This window comes from Bombus impatiens, unplaced genomic scaffold, assembly GCF_000188095.3.
Source record: "Bombus impatiens unplaced genomic scaffold, BIMP_2.2 scf_0582, whole genome shotgun sequence".
NCBI lineage: Eukaryota > Metazoa > Arthropoda > Insecta > Hymenoptera > Apidae > Bombus > Bombus impatiens.
Genome location: NT_177001.1, coordinates 1,225,018 through 1,243,219, shown reverse-complemented (window position 1 = coordinate 1,243,219; position 18,202 = coordinate 1,225,018). Strand labels below are relative to the sequence as shown.

Sequence of the window (18,202 nt, the reverse complement as noted above, 5' to 3'; positions counted from 1 at the left end):
TAGTTAAATAGATGTGCATAATACAGGGAATGAATATGAGTGCTGCTAAGGAATTAATTAAGGAATTATGAGTACTATTAATTTATTGTAAACGTAAAATACGTGTAATGTTGCATTAATTGATTTAGATTGTTAGTAAGTATTATAGTTAGATATATACAAGTATGTAGTAGCACATACATTTGAATTCAACGAAGCAACTCTTTTAAAGCTTTTCTCTTTACGCTTTTACAAATACCATTGCACGACCCGCCATGAATATTAGTGGCCTGTTAACCAATATGTAGCGAGCCGTTGAGTCTACCGCTGCACCTGATCCACGTTTCACTTTTACCATTGTTTTTCTCGAACTATCGAAGAAGCAATACTGCCCTTGTTATTATAAAACTTTATATAAAACTTAGATATTTACCGAATTTTTTTATAAAATAATATAAAAATATATCGATTATGGCACGATATTTCAATACAAAATGGTCAATAGATTTCTCGCATAATCCATGACTTTTTTTAATGTACTCAGCTTTAAGTAAAAATTTCGAAATGAATTTAGAAAAAATTTTCATCCCTATGAAAGTAAGATAAATCAGAAAATTAGGATTAACACTTGTAGAATTAATTTATTTTGTAGTGTATAAGATTTATTATGTATCAGTAAAGTACACATAGATTTACATATTCGAAATATAAGTATGTATAATTCAAACCCAAATAGTATGGATAGTGTGAATTAAATTGCGATAATTGATTTTAAAGAGTCATTTTTAAACGAAATTTTATGAGGAATAAATAATTAGAATTGAAGTATATCGTACTTAAGTGGAGTATGCTGGGAATTTTGCTGAAAGTGGATGTTGAAGATCAATCAAGAAATAGATTGTACCAGCAAGACCTAAAATAATATATATAGATATTATTAGTTCCATAAAAGATAAGAAAAGATGATTATTATTTATAAGAAAATACCTTCAAATAATGAAAATGGTCTGTCAGGTGACCTGCTTTGATGTGTTCCATAATCCATGCACCACTCTGCAAACTTGCAAGCTCTGTAAAGATATTTTATATCCTGCAAAAAAAATCAATACTTTATTCTGATAATATCTATCCAAATTATGTTATATCTTTATTGTAAATTCAATATAACCTTTGTTTGCTGGAAAAGACTTAAAAACGTGTATGCATTTCCAGCTACACCATGACATATTCCATATCCTTTTTTAAGTAATCCTCTTGACCAAATCACTTCTCCACATTGTACAGCAGTTGTTAAATAATTTTTATCTTTGTATATCTATATACACATACATTTCATTATGTATTAGAAATTTAAAATTACTAAAAGTTATATGATTTAAACAATAACAACCTCATAAGCTAAACAAAATAACATAGTCATTCCAGGTGCTCCATGGCACCAATGGATCAATTTATCAGTGTGACTTCCAATAGAGGATGGAAAGTTTCCAGAAGGATATCGTATATTCTGAAGGAAGTCTAATGCAGGCTTTATATCCTTTTGTAATTGAGTTTGTGTCAAATACTGCTGTGCCTATAAATAGATTTAAATATTTGAAGATTACAAAAAATTTTTCATACAAGTATTGCTATTGAAATAGCATAAAAAAAATTTGTATTTATACTACAGATGTATCGATTAATAGCCTAGCTGGTTCAGCCGATTATCGGCCCATTTTTGTAATCGGCGATAAATCGACAACTGGTCGGCAAAAAAAGTCAATCGACCGGCCTTAAATTTTTAGTATTATTGATAACTTGATATAGAAATAAAAATTCAATGTTCTTTCTTGACTGTCATTAGTATAATTTTAATATTTTTTAATATGTATATATTATTACTTGTAGTAATGTATTTATGTGCAACATGATTATTACATAAAAATTTTAAAATAATAGTTAGTACTTATTGAAATATCCTAAATAAGTACCAATTGACCAGGAATTTTGGCCACTATTTCTTAATTTTATCATAATCAAAAGCTTGTTAAAACAAAGAAACAAGACATAACAAAATAAATATATAAATAACAAACAATGTCAACAAATTTTTTCTTTGGATTCGTAATATTAAACAATCCTAAATTCAACATATTTTGTAGCAATATCTGAAAATGATCCCCAGAGATGGCTAGTTGGCTTCTTGGAAGCCGATTAATCAGTTAGTCGGTTAGTCGACCAAAAACATAATTAATGCATCTTTCATTTATACCATACCTGTAATAGTATATAAAGTATTCCACCCAGTCCATGTGCACCACCAATATACTCTGACCCATGCCAAACATACATTAAAGGTGTTTTGTACTTTCTTGAAGCAGAATACAGATTTCCAGATTTAATTATGAGTGCTATGACCTGATATGATATTTTTTTAATTATTGTGTATTAAAGCACTGATTACCTTTACTTTAAATTTAACTTTCATTGCTCTGTTAGTACCTGTTTAATAAGATCATTTTCTATGGGAGCAGGAGATATATTTGAATTTAAGAAGAGGAGGGAAAACAGATAACCAGCTCTTCCATAAAGTAACTCATCAGGCAAATCACTACTTTCATTTAAAACAACTGATTGCAGTGATTTTACTCTGAAAGATAATCCAAATTATAAAACTTAAAAATATTATTTCAAATTCTGTACATGTATAAGTGTGAAATATTATTAAACTATATACTTTGAAATCATATTTTGTGCTACATCAGAATAGCCTTTGGAATGAAAAACAACTGCACCTAAGGCTAGTGGACCTACAATACCAGTCAAAAATGTAATTTCTCTTTTACCCCTGAATTTGTCTATACATATCCTTAATAATTCCATTGCTTCCTGCTCAGAAAAAATGTGCATTTAAGAAATAATTCATCTTTTAAAGGAATAAGAATATTGAAGGATTCATACATCAATGTAAGCTGGTTCATTAAAGCACTTTCCATATTTGTAAAACATGTACGCAATCCCTGCTGATCCAGTATATATGGAATAATCATCGTTATAAGTCCAATGGTTTTTCTTTTCTTTCAATCGATCTATTAATCTCTTTATATATATTTTTATTGTTTCTTTATAGTCTTCATTGATCTAACAAGCATCAATCTCTTTAAGTTCCATACATACACATATGCTTGTAAATAATTTATATTTATATGCTTATAATAATTTACTATCTAATTATTGAATAATGTATATATATATTGAACAATAATTACCTCATTAGTAGTTGCGTTCACAACATTTGCTGAAAGTACATTAGGATAATCATCAAATGGATTATCATAATGTCGATTATCCATTTTGGCACAAATTAAGTGCTTAAATCGATTAATTATATTAATATATGTTGTGCCAAGCGATTTTTCTCTGCTTATTTTATATGTGACACCTGCCTAGGAAAAATTTTGTAGTCCAATATTTTACCAATCAATAATTTTAATTTTTTAAGTTAGCTCGCGAGAAAGAAGATTTTTTATATGTATAAAATAAATATTGTTTATTAAATATCATATTAAAAAAATTACCGGTGTACCTGGTAACAAGGTTAAAAAATATATTTTTTGTTAAATGAGAGTAATACTTCTCAAATACAGATTAATATGTTTATTACATAAAAAAATCCAAATAAATATCTTCTACAAATACTACATTCTATATAATCATAATGGAGAAAGATTTTTTAGAAACATACTGAAAACGTAAGTATTTGACGCATCATTCTAAAAATATACATATATCACTTATCAACAAACCTGCCTCTCAAATTGTTTTTAAGAATTAGATTTTCCAGTAAAATATTATTTGTAATGCACAAAGAAAGAGAAAAGTTTAGGACACAATTATGTTTACAACTATAATCGTAATCTAGCATTCGAGATATCGAAACATGAAAATAAAACTTTTTACTTTCGTGTCAACGTTACCGACTGAGTATAGATTAAAAATATTCAGGGTGAATAGTTCCATAATATGTAATATGGTTCAAAGAAATTTTTAAAATAATTACAATGTACGTTTTATCCATTTTTTCTCCAAGTCATCAAATCAAAGCATATCAACAAGTGAGTCATAACCACACTCATATTTTTAAATTTAAACGCACTTTTACAATTTTTCGTTATTTTTCAGGTGAATAACTACTAGTTTCTAACATTTTATATGCCACACATAAATATATAATCATGCTAAGAATCCAATTTTGGTCTCGATCATGTACCGAAGCGCACTATCCATTTCCGGTTTCTTAAATTTAAATTCAAGTTATCTTAAAAAGTTTTGAAAGGAACAATATCTTCTTCCACACTAATTGTAAGGTTTAATTATATCTAGAATTTACCATTATTCTATAATATAAAAGAAAGGAAAATAAGGAAACATTTCCCTTAAATAAAACTCCGTATATTTCTACAAAGTCATCCGACATATCGTCGAAGCGCGTTATTCCGATTTCCTTCCATAATATTGATCATCCAAACGATGATGGAACTCGGCGATATTCGGTAAATAAATTTGATTATTCCAATCAAAATAGAATGTTGTAGGAATCCGGTGGTTACATTTTCTTTGCCTATAGTCCTGATCGCACTCTGAACGTATTTTTCAGGTGTAGGAACTAGCCATCCTGATCGCGGTGACTCTGTCGTATGATTTGTCACCGTGCCTGGTAACAAGCACTGCACGATTACACCTTGTTTTCCATATTCTATCTGTAAGTCTCTGCTAAATTTGACAATGTATGCCTTTGTTGCAGCGAACACTGTCAATAAAGGACTCGGCAACACAGCCACCATTGAGGCTACGTTCACTATGACTCCTTTTCCTCTAACAACCATTTGTGGTAATAGGATTCGACACATATTCGTTACAACGACTATGTTACAATGAACGATACTCATGTAGATCTTCTCTTTGTGAGGAAGATCCAGGAAATATTCCGGATGCGGATATGACATGCCGAGATTATTTATCAACACGCCGATCTCCAAGCCGAACATTTCTTTTTCTATCACGTTGTACGTCTCCAGACCTTCCGACAGATCCAGCTTAATTACTTTTGTCTTCACATTGTACATCGCCTCGATATTACTCGCGATAGATTTTAAATTCTCCGTATCAGGACTGACCAGGATCACGTTCAAACCCATCCTCGCTAATGCCTCCGCGTACGCTCTTCCAATTCCATGAGAACATCCTGTGACTACTGCCCACTTACCCATTGAACATAAATCAACTACAGATACTGAGAAAAAGTTCTTGTATATTCGGTATATTACATCACGGGAAAGTCTGTAGCCCCAATATATAATCGCCGCATAACCTATCTTCTCGACCAACATTATTTGCGATTGTAACACGTGCTTCCGGTCTAGTTTCTGATCAGTGTCACAGGACAACCGATAAGTTGGCTGACTTCATTTATCGTCTCGAGTAATTCGTCACTAATGGATTGGAAAAGGAGTTCTTTGCGCAATACTCAATGCTGGCGTAGCGGTGACATATTGTGAGGTCCTGAAACAGTCGAACGGAAATTAGCAGAATTTGAAAAAAGCAGACAGCTTTTCAATATTTCTCGTGTTCTATTTTTGAATTATTTTTTATCTATTAAATGGTATATAGTCTTCCCTTCACTTTCATTTTTTCGATAGAATTAGTTTGTTGTAACTAAGTTCGAACTAATTTGTTCTGTCAGTGCCGATGTACTGGTCACATCTCTTACTTTGTACTATTTAGCGCTACAGCTGAAATTCTAAACTTGTACCATGTCTTCCTCAAACTTTTCACTGAAAAATATAAATAGAATGAGAAATTGAATACTTCAGTGAATGAAATTTCCTATTTTACGATTTGTAATTGTCTAAATATCAATTCGCAAAGAGACACTCACAATGATTATGACAGAGCAACAGCTTTTACTAAAGTTTCTCTAAATGAAATTTAGTAAAAATTGATTATATAAATGAAAAATCGAGAATATTATCTAATAATTTGTTTTTTATATTTTGACTATCAAGTCTTTTCCGTACGAGATAGTAAACCATATCCGCTGCCAACAGATGTTAAAGCGTTTGCATATTTCCTGTTATTCATCTCAAGCATGTTTAGCACTCAACAAAGTTAGTATTTAAAACATTGTCCGAGGAAAACAAGGTTCTTTTATCTTCCTGGAGATCCTTGTTATAGGTGAACGGAATTCCTCCCAAAAAGTAGTCATGAAACTCATTAAATATGGAATATCATGGATATATGGTAGTGTGCCAAAATTTCCAGCCAGGAAAATTTTTTACTTTATATTCGAGAAACGAAAAATAAAAGAATTTTAAGCATTGAGTATTGAGTATTGAGATTTTAAGTATTGAGTATAATAGTATGATAAGTAAAAGAAAATATGTAGTATAATACACATACAGAACTATTACATAGTCGCATAATATTTTTTAAAATTCGTTAAGATACCGTGGGAAAACTATCTGATCTAAAACTTTTGGACGTCACTGTATAACCGAGTAACTTAACCAGCAAAATTAGTAGAATTACAAATATTTCCAAGTAGAATACCAATTTTTCATTCGTGAAAATAAATACAATCATGATTGTGTTACCGAGGCACCAAATATATTCACGAAACCGAATTCCTCGCTGCTATAAATGGTCAAACCATCGCAAAGGCGACTCAATTGAATCGCTGTTAATGAAGACCAAAAGAGAAACTTAGCTTGAAATGAAGAATTACAACATGCAAGTATCGAATATGTAAATTGAGAGAAAAATTCTTTTCTCTTCTGACATTTTTCTGATATTTCAACTAAATTTGTTTTTTATATTTGCATGTTATTCACTTCGACAAGTATTAAAACAATAGTGTTGAAAGTATGTTTACAGCTCACCGACAAGGTCTCTGTCGCGTACATGCCGTTCTCTATTATTTCAGGAAAATCCAGTTTGTTGGGCAAAGAACGTCGATCAATTTGGAAGGGATTCGCCGTTATTGCATCATTGCCCTAAGGCACGCTTGACTTCGTATTTCTTGCAACCTCTCCATGTCCCGCTTTCGCGTACCATGCTTCCATCAACTTCTATTAACAAAGATATATTTTTATTTCATTCTTATATTTATGTTTATTTTAAATTAATTTCAATTTATTTCTAATTGCAAATTTAATATCAGTTTTCAAGTTAAGCATAACATATAGTGGCTATATAATACTCTTTTTTTTCCCATAAAGTTTTTTTATTAAGTTCTATACATATTTCATTTTCATAGTATCACATTTTCAAGTCATGTGAAACTACTACTAGATATTAGTACTAGGAAATTTAATATATTTGGTCTTAATTAGTATAAATGCTATAATAAATACAATGGTGTGTGCTTTTTGCAACCACTACATTTACCATTGACTCCACTTTACTGGCTGGGCACGTTACAAGTGAGTGCGGGAATAATAATCTCCGTGACATTCTCGATTCGATCGACGAGAAACTGTATACGTCATAAGCTCGAATTACAGTTTCCCTTCTGACGACGTAATTTGAACTTTCATACCTGAACGAGTTTCGTCACTGTCTTTATAAGTATGTCTATGGACCTCCGAAGCTATAATTTCGTGTCCGTTACCGTCTGATCATTTCGGCCCTTTCCAGTGTGTAATTTCTTCGCAACATTTCTAATTATAATTTTATTTTAGGGCTGTCATTATGATGAAATTGATATTTCACCAAAATTGTCGTTATAAAGAGTAAGAAGGAAAAATTGTTGTTATAAGTATCCTTGACGAATTTTTAATAAGTAGAGCAGATAAGTATGTCAGAATTAATTTCACGATTATTATATAGATAGGTGCATAGTTGTACATAACCACTTCCGTTTGATAAAAATGTTTGAAAAAAACATGCACCGACACTGTGAATGTACCGAAAGTCGACGCTCGTTCGCAGTGTGGATGTCCTCATCTCCGGCGTACATGGCGAATTTACTCTTTTCCCATCCAGCTTTCACCTGCACCAAGTGCTCTTACATTATATAAGTTTGATTATTACTTTTTCTCACGAAATCGATATATTGTTCTTTGTTTTTTTTTATAATAATTTTTTCAATACTTATTCAAGGCTATTTGCTATAGATTGCGATCCTTTATCCAAGAAGATTGTAATGGTTTTACATACGTTAAATAGACTGCGTCTAGAATAATTTATACACGATAAATATGCTACTAGAAATCAAGGTAAATATGTATTTGTCAAAAATACATTGAACAAGTGATACAACTATGTATCATTGTACATATCTCTTTCCTTGTTACATTTTCACATCCTTGGTGTAGTGAATATCTTGATAAAAAATATTTGATACATAATGGATATATTTTCGCCTGTTAAATGTTTACATCCTTGATATAACAAATATTTTATTAAAAAATCAACATTTATCAATTAAATATTTAACATATAATAAACATACTTCCTTTTTTTTAGTTACAAACTTCTATGTTCTTTGCATACATTCATTTATCAATACTGACCGATTGTATCGATACACCTAAATCATGAAACCCTGGACCGATACACAATCTTGTCCATATAAATGCAGCTAATGGTCGTCGCTGTCAATTGTCAATCTTCACTTTTTGTATATTAAATATAAATGAAATACTGCAGTCACTGTGTCATCGATAAAATCAAGATTTATTTAATCTTCGTGCTAATCAATTGTGTACACGTTACAAATAACGCGGGAGTCAGCTGCATAGTGGCTTATTCAAACAATTACAACACGTTCCCCTTGTACAAATTGTTGTCTCGAAAAAAACGTGAAACTTCGAAATCTTCGTCGAGAAATGTCTGAAAGTTTATCGATTATACTTACGAGGAAGATCACTCACATAATCGTTCTTAAATAATATATATATGCACAGAAATAGATTGCATGAAGTAAATATTGAATAAAACAATAGCAAAGGCATGATATGTTTCTGTCATTAGTAATGGCAACGATATTTCGCCTTATAGTTCTTGTGTTTATTATTAAAGTTAATCAGTATTATCTCTAATTTCTATATTTTCTTTTCGCTTCACATAAAAAAAACTTAATCGTAATTGATGACTCATTCTCTATTAGAGTTAAAATGCAATCAATTAAAGGAGTTGCAATCGGCCAAACAATGCAATTGAAAGTCGAAAAGAAACTTCCTGCTAATTACACCTAAATACCTAGTTAAATGAACTTACTACAACTCCTCTATTTATAGCATTTGATGAAATGTTTTCGTAATTATAAAATCTCTTGAATATAAATTAATCAGTCACACAACAATCAACAATGGAAATAATAACAGAAATTCTTCGTGATTATTCCTACCTATCTTTTTTTGTCCTTCGAATAAGTCTTCGATGATAAGCTCGTGATAGAACAGCTAACATAATTACGATGCCTCGATTGATAAACCCATTGAGTATATACAACCATTGTCCTTAAACATTTCTCTTCTGACAAGCGTCACATGTGGTTTCATTAAAACCGCGTCGAGCTTCACGTCGAGTTTAATATACAACACGATAATAGTTATCGTTATTCTTGCACTGGCTTCACTCCCAACGATACCTCCGATAAATCAGAACCTATTCAATGCTATCAGCAACTTTTTGATCACCTTTCCGGGTAAGTACACAAATCTCCAAGTTTTCTCTATTACGGTTGTTGATGTATGTTGATGTTGTTGTATACCGATAGGATCGATAATCCTATAATTCTGTCAAAATTTCATTAAAATGTAGAAAAGAAATTCGTATAAGGAGAAACTTACATTGTAAGATATTTCTCACAAGAGCCTGTTTGAACAAAGCATTCTTCATTCTCGGCATTGATGATTAAGCGATCACAATGTGCATGCGACGTTGCTAGCTCCGGATGGCAATCATTTGTTGACGACTATTTGAATCATAGAAGAACAGAATTTTAGTTCCAGTACTGTAATAGAACACTTTGTCACGTTTATATTCTCCTTGATAAAGTGTCCAATTTTAACCCAGTAACGAAATAACACTAATTTGGTTCAATAACTGATAATATTAAGAATAAAAGACAAGATATAGTGATAAATGTGTAATTGATCCTCAGATATCTATTGGATTTAAGAAATAAACGTTATTTATGTATCGATGAGTTATCTTGGACCAAAGATTGAAAATAACAAAGGCATTGTGTGTTCGAGCGAAGAAAGAAGAGAAAGGTGGAATTAATGTAAAAGAGAAGGTATGGATGAAAAAGAGAAAGAAAATAAATTGGAGGTGGTGGAAGAAGTGGTAGTGAAAGATGTTATCTCCGTCGACACGACGGACAAAAAGTCTCAAGCATACAAACAATCAAATACATATGCCGCGAAAAAGACTGTAGCACAAGGTATGATGGATGTTGCCCTAATCACCGCCAATGCAAATCAATTAAGATACCTGATTGAATATCAACGAGAGAGCCCCACTTTTTTTCTGATTCTGAGTTTAATCATTATCAGTCTCCTTCTCCAGGTATAATACTCCATCAGATTAACGCAATGTTTCTTTCTACTACCTTCTCTAAATTTTAATGGATAACGAATTGCAACAAACTAATATGATACAGATACGAACGAGTATAGAATATTATTTTTTCTGTTTTATAGAAGAGTATGTTTGATGAGAAAGATGCTATCAAATTTTAGGTGGCCGTAGGCGTCAGTTTGATTTTCAAAGGTCGATTTGACATAAAAGGACAATCGAAATCACGACAGGCACGAAAAATTAATAATTACGTGGTAGTTGGAGTTTTTCTAATAACTATCATCAACGTATTTATTGCCGCGTTTAGTATATCTGTTCCTGTTCCTACCACATTACCGCTGTTAAGAAATGATAATTAACAGTAATGTAATGTAAAGAAGTATTTTATATTGATCTTTGTGAAAACAGATAGCTCTCTCTTATTCTTTTATCTTTGTATATGAATAACTGATAATAAGATATCTGAAATTGATGTATCAAATGTATTAATTTATAATATTATTGTTAGAGATAAATTTCTTCTATATTCGAATGTTCTATCCTCTATTAAAATATACTTTCTGTTTCTATTTAAATATATTATGTAATCATGTTATAAATAAGTAATTGATAAATAAATAATTTAATATTTTTTTAAAAAGAAAGAATCAGATGTTATCTTTTACTTCATGATGCATGATTGTCTATTTTAGTAGGTAAGAGCTGTGGATTGCGTTAACGTTTATGTTAAAAGTATCTAGTTAACAAGTGATGCAACGTGCAAATTTTCAGGAAATTACTTTATCTAACAGTCTTTTGCTTCAACATCTTTCGTAAACGACTAAGTTATTAACGAATAAGTTACAACATTCTACGTCTATTCCTTTCTCTTTCGTGTCTATTGATATATTTGTATTTAAACATTTATCGATAAAGTCAACAATTTCAGTTACATAAATGGCATGATACATATCTTTTTTTTAGAAATTACAATTTTACGAAGAAGCTACTTTCTTCTAAGATTTGGAAAATTGGTCTTTTATTAGTTTAATGCAATCAATTCGGATATAATTTTAGTCCCATATCATCGGTATTTCTTTCTTTCTTTTTTTACAAAATATTTGCTTCTATACAAAATCATCATTTAATATTTTTCAAAATTTTGATATGTTTTCTTGTATATTTGAATACAGTTATAACATTCGAATCTCACAAACGAAGTAATTAATAATGGGTAATTATCGTTACAAATTTAACGAAAAAATTTGAATATTTACTTCCGGTTCTTTTTTAATCGCAAATTCCACACGCATATTTTATTTATCTCATCATATTCATAGCAAAAATATTTAGTTAGACCGATATACATATCTGATCTACTTAAACCTAATTTCCAGTATATATAAAAGCTGACTGTTAAATAAATAGTATAAACATTATTTTAACGTATATTCAACGTTCCTTTTAAAACTATGTACACATAACAGATTTAGGTTTCTGCTATCACGAACCCTATCATCTCTGTAGATGAATTTTTTTTCTTTTTTGTTCTTCCACAATAACAAAGAAGAAACATTCATTCTGCATTAGTTCATAAAATTTGCGCTATAAATTATATATGAGTCTATTTCTTCTTTAGTTAATACAAAAAATAATACAGTAGAAGAGGAAGTTGCATGTTAAAGTAAATTAATATTTGTTATATGTTCGTTTTTTTATAGTTTTTGATATTTGGTAGTCACAACACAAACCGAATACGATTTGTAACATGTACTATGTTATATGTACATTCAATAGAAGAACAATTTACTTCTTAAAACTGGACAAAGATACATGCCCATTAATAGCTCTTTTTCTCTTTTCTTTTTCTTCTTAAATGCAACAATACTTCTATATAATGCGTTCAAAGTAAAATTTTGTAATTCTCCCATTCTTCATACAATCTTATTAGCTTATCATATGTAACAAGTCTTTTGTTTTAACATCTCTCGCTACTTTCCCTTTATCCTAGTTAACAAATATAGCGTAGATCCCCTCTTTCTCTTAATTACGCTCTCGTGTCGGTATTTCCATATATTCGGCAGTAATCGAAGCAAAAAATCCTGCAACTATGATTTTTCTAGTCAATCGAAAGAGAAGTTCGGACGTCGAACAGCGTTTACGTTACAATAATATTGCATAGAATATAATAAAATACAATAACTAATAATTAACATATTCCTTTTTTCTCATTTCTGTGTGACTAGGATTTCTCCATAGTGGCATAAAACTTTTTATCTTGTGCTTCATACACTCCCATAGACAATTTCTCTGTTTCCGCTTCAATCCTGTGGTCTCGACACCTATATCACACACGTGAAAATATACAATTCTTACTACATCGTTAATCGTAACCTTACGTCTACGTACTTTAATAGGATAAATCTAAGAAGAGTCGTTTGATGCGCTGCTTTCTTTTTTTAATTGAACGAATGAATTATATTGTCCAACAATGCAGGACTGCTCATACTTCATGATGAAGTAAGGAAGTTCATTTAATTCGTTTGTATATTGTAAAACACCGTTCTCATGACTTCCTCTCTTAATACAGAGGCCGACAGATATTAGAACTGACATAATGTCATAAATAGTTAATGGATAAAAAAAAAAACGTAAAAAAATTAGTGTAATAAAATATTAAAAATTATCATCCCTTAATCTATCGGGATATATAAAGACTCTAGAAACTCCTTTAAGATATTATAATTTACATCAGTTCAGGGCACCTGTTTTAGCATCGTAGGCGACTAGATACAAGGCCGTTATTTAAATACCTCAAACGAGTTTCCAAGTCTATAAACAAAACAGTAAAAAAAGAGAAGATCGTTTCTTTAACAAAGATTTAGCATACTGATGAATTTAAATGTAACTTATGTATACTTTTACAAGGCTCGATTCCCAGTTTTGAAACGTCAGGTATATAAGTCGACCTTAACATGCGTAATACGATTAATTTTATAATAGATAAAAGCTTAAATTCTTAAAAGTCGATCTGTACAATAATACATATAGATACATTAACTATACGTTTCTTTTTTTTCTTTCTTTTTTTTTTTTTTTAGATTTTAGGTGAAGTTCCTATGAATTAACATAGTTTCGATGTATCTTTTGTATACAGTTTAGTATCGAAATTATTGCAATCTCTTCGAGTATTAAGTTAGAAAAATTGTAATGTGTTTAATACTTTTATTTCCTTGTTCTATTCTGATTGATAGATCAACTCCAATTAATTTGAAAATCTATTTTACGTTTACAGTTTTGTTCCACCATAAATGTGCATCTTGGACTATCGGTCGCTAACTTAAAATTATATGTATTTTGAGTTACACGAATTGGGCAGGACAAACTAAGGCAAATTTCGTAATCATCATACAGGAAGTGTACTAACTTTTGAAGTAATAGTACAAATTTACATGGAATTTGTAATATTGTTAACTGCACTACAGAATTACGCTAGTTTTTACTTAACTGTATTATTATTATATTTCTTATAATATTTATTGAAGCAGCTTGAATAGGTATGATCGTTTCCATGGTATTCATTTTATTTGGCAAATGCTGATCCTCAGTTAAACGAATAAATACTAGTAAATGAAAAATTGATATTTTTATGCCTGTTGTGTTATATAACATCGTATTTGCTTTATATAATATCTTCTTTTCTCCTTCAGACCAGATAATTGCATGTCACAATTCTTTTGAAATTATACCAGAACCTTTATTCTGCCCTTACCTGCCCTATCCATGTAAATATGCCTTACTTCCTGATAACACATTATGTGATTTCCTTTTTCGGAACATTTACATGTGATTTTCATTCTTCTTTGGATATCAAATTCAAAATCATTATATTATACATTTAAAGTAGCTAATCTGTTTACATGTTTATTGATAGCAGATTTATCACAGTGATACATTATTTTATTCCTCGAGTCATATGCTTCATCTGAAACAATATTTCATATCTTTATTAACAAGGTATTATTCAGACTACATCTCATAATCTTATGTGTTAATTCTTTCTGACCTGAGTTAATCATCCCAGTCATCATCATCATCACTGGTTTCACTAGTCGAATCATCACTTTCACTATGGATTGCACTTGATCGCTCGGCAAGAGCTCTTGATAAAGCACTAGCTAATCCTCCTTGAAACGCTGGTTTACTTCGTTCATTTTTTACTTCGTTCGAAACGGGCCTTAACACAAATTCTTGACGACGAATTTCTTCTAACAAAGCATTCCTTGAATCTGGAGGAGGGGGACTTTGTTTTACTTCAGATTTATCAATTTTCTGTAACAGAAAGATAATATGTAATCATCAAAATCAGTTATACAATTTCGACTTCGTGATTATAAATTTTTCATTTTAATACTAACTCGAAGTCTAGTACCACTCCTTATGGATTCCATAAGCGTTGACCTTAGATCAGCGATATCCCCATTATTATTGTCATTACTAGTAGTATTATTATTATTGATAGCACTTGCGTTAACTGTTCCATCATCAGTACTTGGTAATGGTGGAGGAGGTGGAACAGGTGTAGTTAAATTACTTCTAGAACGCGGAGCTGGAGCTGGAGCTGGAGCAGGAGCTGGAGCTGGTGGAGGTGGTGGAGGAGGAGGAGGCGGAGGTGGAGGTGGTGGTAGTGATGGTGCGAAAGTTAAAGAAGGTGGTGGCGGTCGAGATGGTAATGTTCTATGAACTGGTGGTGCACTAGGTGGTGCACTAGGTGGTACACTTGGCGGTGTTGAAGGTGCATTAATTCGATTTGGAGGTAGTGGTGGAGCACTTCGTGTTTGATGCTGCAAAAATGTTCGAAAACGTACTTCATAAAGACTGCTTATTTTATATAGACATGTAATATTATAGAGAAAAATAAACAAACTGTTATTGTTCTTGCTGGAACTGGAGGGGGATATTCCTGTCTTTGAGGCGCAGCTGGAGATTGTTGCTGATGTTGTTGTTGTTGTTGGAATTGTTGTAATTGTTGTTGTGCATTAGTTTTCGGGGCAGATGAAGATATATCTTCCCTAATGGCATTCATCCCACCATTTTTTTCAATAAAATCGTAAATAAAATCACGCGTGTCTTGATTTCTGAATTGATGTTCCGACACACCAACTATATCAAGAAATATTTTTAAATGTGGATCGACTTTGTCCAATTCCAATTCTTTGCTACTAGTATTCCATGACAAGTGTGTAACGTGTCTAAAAATATTAAAATAAATATAAACACATATTTGTAAAATGTAACCAATATTATAAGTGGGCACAATAGGCACAAGCATAAATGGGACAAATTAGTAAACTCCCAACCTAAAATTGGATGGAGGACCAATGTCATCTTTCGTTAATCTTTTCTTGGTTTTCTCTCGTTTTTTCTTTTTACTTTTGTACATAGAACTACTAGAAGCACTCCTATTGACACCAATTGTAGTTGGGGTTCCATTTAATAAATTAGAAGTTGATCCTGTACTAAATGCAACAGGTGATGCGTTGCTTTGATTTCTCCATGGCAATGTTGCACCATGCTGAGTTTCTCCTTCTACCTTAGAGCGTCTTTGTTGCCTTTTCTGACGTTTGGCATTCAACTTATCAAGAAGAATGTTTCTAAAACCAAGTAATTTTTCAAAATTAAATTCAGAAAAGAATATATAACACTTTATTTGATATTTTTATTTCATATCCTAATACAACTTACCTTAATGTAACAGCATCTGTTTCACTTGCAAAATTAAAAGCAGTCATACAATCCTCTGCTTCAAATGTATGGAAGTAACTCATTGGTGCTTTATAGTCCATTGCATTATATACTTCATGCTCCCATAACATTGCTTTCCTTTGTAAGCAATATAAACGAAGGAAAAAACTACGTCTAGGATTATCCCTTATCAATGTTATAATACCTGTAGTTTTCTTTATCCATTCTTTGTGTAAAGGTGGTTCAGTCAAATATAATTGAATAACTCCAGCTGCTAAACACTGCAAGGCATAAAAAATTATTTATTTCTTCTAGTATTATATTACTCATTGAACAATTAATTCTTATGTTAACATTATATTAATTAAATACAAATAACATAAAATATTCATAAACGATATGAGAAAGCACAAAGATTGCAACAACAACTGGAAAACAAGTATATAATTATATTGTGGAAAATTTCTGCATAATTACTATTCTTTCGATGCATCATTTGACTCATTCATGACTAATACGTAATTTTAAGCATATGAGTTTATTCTCACAGCAAGTTTAAGCAAAAAATATATAAAACCAGTGCTGCTTTCACACAAAACAATTAATAAAATATCTTTAACATTGAACATTCTTTTCTGCACTGTTAAATATATCACAAACGGAAGTAATGTTTAATTCGAATATCAGCGATGACGAGATTATTTACAAATACCATAAAAATGAAGTTGACAGAACGCGTTTATCTATATCTGTCGATCGACAGATAAAATTTAGGTCATAATCATAGTACTATAATGACAGTTATGATATTCGCAGGTGCAAATTTTCGTTAAAGTAGTTTTTACCTGACACCGATTTCCTATCAATTGATAGACTTGTTCGTTTTCTTCCGTTTTTAAAAGCGTAGAACCTCTATGTTTGTTCACAGTGCCAGACTTCATTTTCAACAAGGTTAGGATCCTCGTACTATCGTACTAATTTCTTACCACGTTCTTTCTCGATCGATAGTTTCTCTTTCATAATTTACCTTCAATGTATCTCACTTTCAAACATTCTTTTTACAAATTGAATGCACACAATGACGTGAAATCCGTGGAATTATAATTGATCAATCATCACCTTCCAAAAGCTATTCCTGATACTATCCTACACAGGAAACTCCACCAGTTGGTGATGACATTTTTATCTATCCGGTTCAATGTTCCACGTTTCCTCATTCGATATATTCTCGCTCTTAAATCAGATTGGACCTCGCAAATCACCAACTATTGTTACACGCATCGTTATATGTGTATTTGGTACGAATATTTGGCGAAATCATAACATTTTTAATCACATATGGCAATCAAAAGGATTATAAAGATTATACTTTTTATAATAAAGATTATATTTTTTAACAGAAGATTATATTTCGTGCGAGCATTTAGGGAAATCATTATCTTTTTAACTATATATAACGATAAAAAGATTTTAAAATATAATACAAACAAGCTTTTTTCAATATTTATTATTTTATATTTTAGATGAACTATTGCATCAAGTAAACAAAGCACAAACATATAGGTATATAGTTATAATATTCTATTTCATACGAGATGGTAAACATTCTTTATTTATTATTTTATACACAATATCCTTTATTTTCTACTTATTTTGTATTTCAGATGAATTATTGTGTCAAATTATGTGTCAAATTGTAAGTAAAAATATATATGGATATATAGTCATAATATTTTATTGCTAAAATATAAAAAAATACTCCTTACTTATTGTTTCATTTTATTTCTTACATATCGTATTTATGTTATATTTTTTATATAAATAATACATATCCATATCATATTTGTGTTGTATTTATATTCTTAACTTTTCTTTATCATTTCATGTATTATATTAACACACAAATTTCAAACAATTTAAGACTACAAGTGTA

At 30.8% G+C, this 18,202-nt stretch overlaps 4 protein-coding genes and 1 pseudogene across 9 annotated transcripts; 1 reads left to right on the top strand and 4 right to left on the bottom strand.

Moving 5' to 3' along the window:
• Positions 1-619: 619 nt before the first annotated feature.
• Positions 620-3,973, bottom strand: LOC100742399 (lanC-like protein 2). Of its 4 annotated transcripts, XM_024369493.2 has the most exons (11): positions 3,704-3,947; positions 3,228-3,404; positions 2,920-3,099; positions 2,823-2,847; positions 2,696-2,768; positions 2,461-2,608; positions 2,236-2,376; positions 1,370-1,552; positions 1,148-1,294; positions 967-1,069; positions 620-892 (listed from the first exon to the last, which is right to left on the bottom strand). In XM_024369493.2, the coding sequence occupies exons 1-11, from the start codon at positions 3,743-3,745 to the stop codon at positions 816-818; spliced, it is 1,296 nt and encodes a 431-aa protein (XP_024225261.1). In that variant the 5' UTR covers positions 3,746-3,947; the 3' UTR covers positions 620-815. The 4 variants fall into 4 exon arrangements, with proteins under 4 accessions (XP_024225261.1, XP_012244317.1, XP_012244316.1 ...); XM_012388894.3 differs by having other exon boundaries at positions 2,696-2,847; positions 3,765-3,973; XM_012388893.3 differs by having other exon boundaries at positions 2,696-2,847; positions 3,704-3,941.
• Positions 3,974-4,394: 421 nt separating this feature from the next.
• LOC100748614 (very-long-chain 3-oxoacyl-CoA reductase-like) lies at positions 4,395-5,924 on the bottom strand. Its single transcript, XM_003491659.4, has one exon. It carries the CDS (start codon positions 5,346-5,348, stop codon positions 4,425-4,427), a length of 924 nt encoding a protein of 307 aa, XP_003491707.1. The 5' UTR covers positions 5,349-5,924; the 3' UTR covers positions 4,395-4,424.
• A 159-nt stretch (positions 5,925-6,083) lies between these two features.
• LOC100748496 lies at positions 6,084-7,681 on the bottom strand (annotated as a pseudogene).
• Positions 7,682-9,321: 1,640 nt separating this feature from the next.
• Positions 9,322-11,192, top strand: LOC100742275 (ninjurin-1-like). 2 transcript variants are annotated; one of them, XM_012388896.3, is made up of 3 exons: positions 9,322-9,667; positions 10,226-10,533; positions 10,707-11,192. In XM_012388896.3, the coding sequence occupies exons 2-3, from the start codon at positions 10,264-10,266 to the stop codon at positions 10,902-10,904; spliced, it is 468 nt and encodes a 155-aa protein (XP_012244319.1). In that variant the 5' UTR covers positions 9,322-9,667; positions 10,226-10,263; the 3' UTR covers positions 10,905-11,192. The 2 variants fall into 2 exon arrangements, with proteins under 2 accessions (XP_012244319.1, XP_003491655.1); XM_003491607.4 differs by having other exon boundaries at positions 9,323-9,667; positions 10,127-10,533.
• Positions 11,193-11,398: 206 nt separating this feature from the next.
• LOC100742156 (neural Wiskott-Aldrich syndrome protein) lies at positions 11,399-17,463 on the bottom strand. Of its 2 annotated transcripts, XR_001102480.3 has the most exons (8): positions 17,115-17,463; positions 16,270-16,550; positions 15,885-16,178; positions 15,452-15,776; positions 14,943-15,368; positions 14,591-14,856; positions 14,297-14,509; positions 11,399-12,866 (listed from the first exon to the last, which is right to left on the bottom strand). XR_001102480.3 is itself a non-coding variant. In XM_003491606.3 (7 exons), the coding sequence occupies exons 1-6, from the start codon at positions 17,208-17,210 to the stop codon at positions 14,596-14,598; spliced, it is 1,683 nt and encodes a 560-aa protein (XP_003491654.1). In that variant the 5' UTR covers positions 17,211-17,463; the 3' UTR covers positions 11,403-14,509; positions 14,591-14,595. The 2 variants fall into 2 exon arrangements, 1 of the variants encoding a protein (XP_003491654.1); XM_003491606.3 differs by having other exon boundaries at positions 11,403-14,509.
• Between the last annotated feature and the right edge of the window lie 739 nt (positions 17,464-18,202).

Coding starts and splice junctions, on each gene's coding strand:
- LOC100742399 (XM_012388893.3), bottom strand. CDS start 3,745: ATGTATATTTTTAGAATGATGCGTCAAATACTTACGTTTTCA. Junction 2,377..2,460: donor AAAATGATCTTATTAAACAG/GTACTAACAGAG, acceptor ATATCATATCAG/GTCATAGCACTCATAATTAA. Junction 1,553..2,235: donor TACTTTATATACTATTACAG/GTATGGTATAAA, acceptor ATCTATTTATAG/GCACAGCAGTATTTGACACA.
- LOC100748614 (XM_003491659.4), bottom strand. CDS start 5,348: ATGTTGGTCGAGAAGATAGGTTATGCGGCGATTATATATTGGGGCTAC.
- LOC100742275 (XM_012388896.3), top strand. CDS start 10,264: ATGGATGAAAAAGAGAAAGAAAATAAATTGGAGGTGGTGGAAGAAGTG. Junction 10,534..10,706: donor TTATCAGTCTCCTTCTCCAG/GTATAATACTCC, acceptor ATCAAATTTTAG/GTGGCCGTAGGCGTCAGTTT.
- LOC100742156 (XM_003491606.3), bottom strand. CDS start 17,210: ATGAAGTCTGGCACTGTGAACAAACATAGAGGTTCTACGCTTTTAAAA. Junction 16,179..16,269: donor ACAGATGCTGTTACATTAAG/GTAAGTTGTATT, acceptor ACTTGGTTTTAG/AAACATTCTTCTTGATAAGT. Junction 15,369..15,451: donor TTCCAGCAAGAACAATAACA/GTTTGTTTATTT, acceptor ACATTTTTGCAG/CATCAAACACGAAGTGCTCC.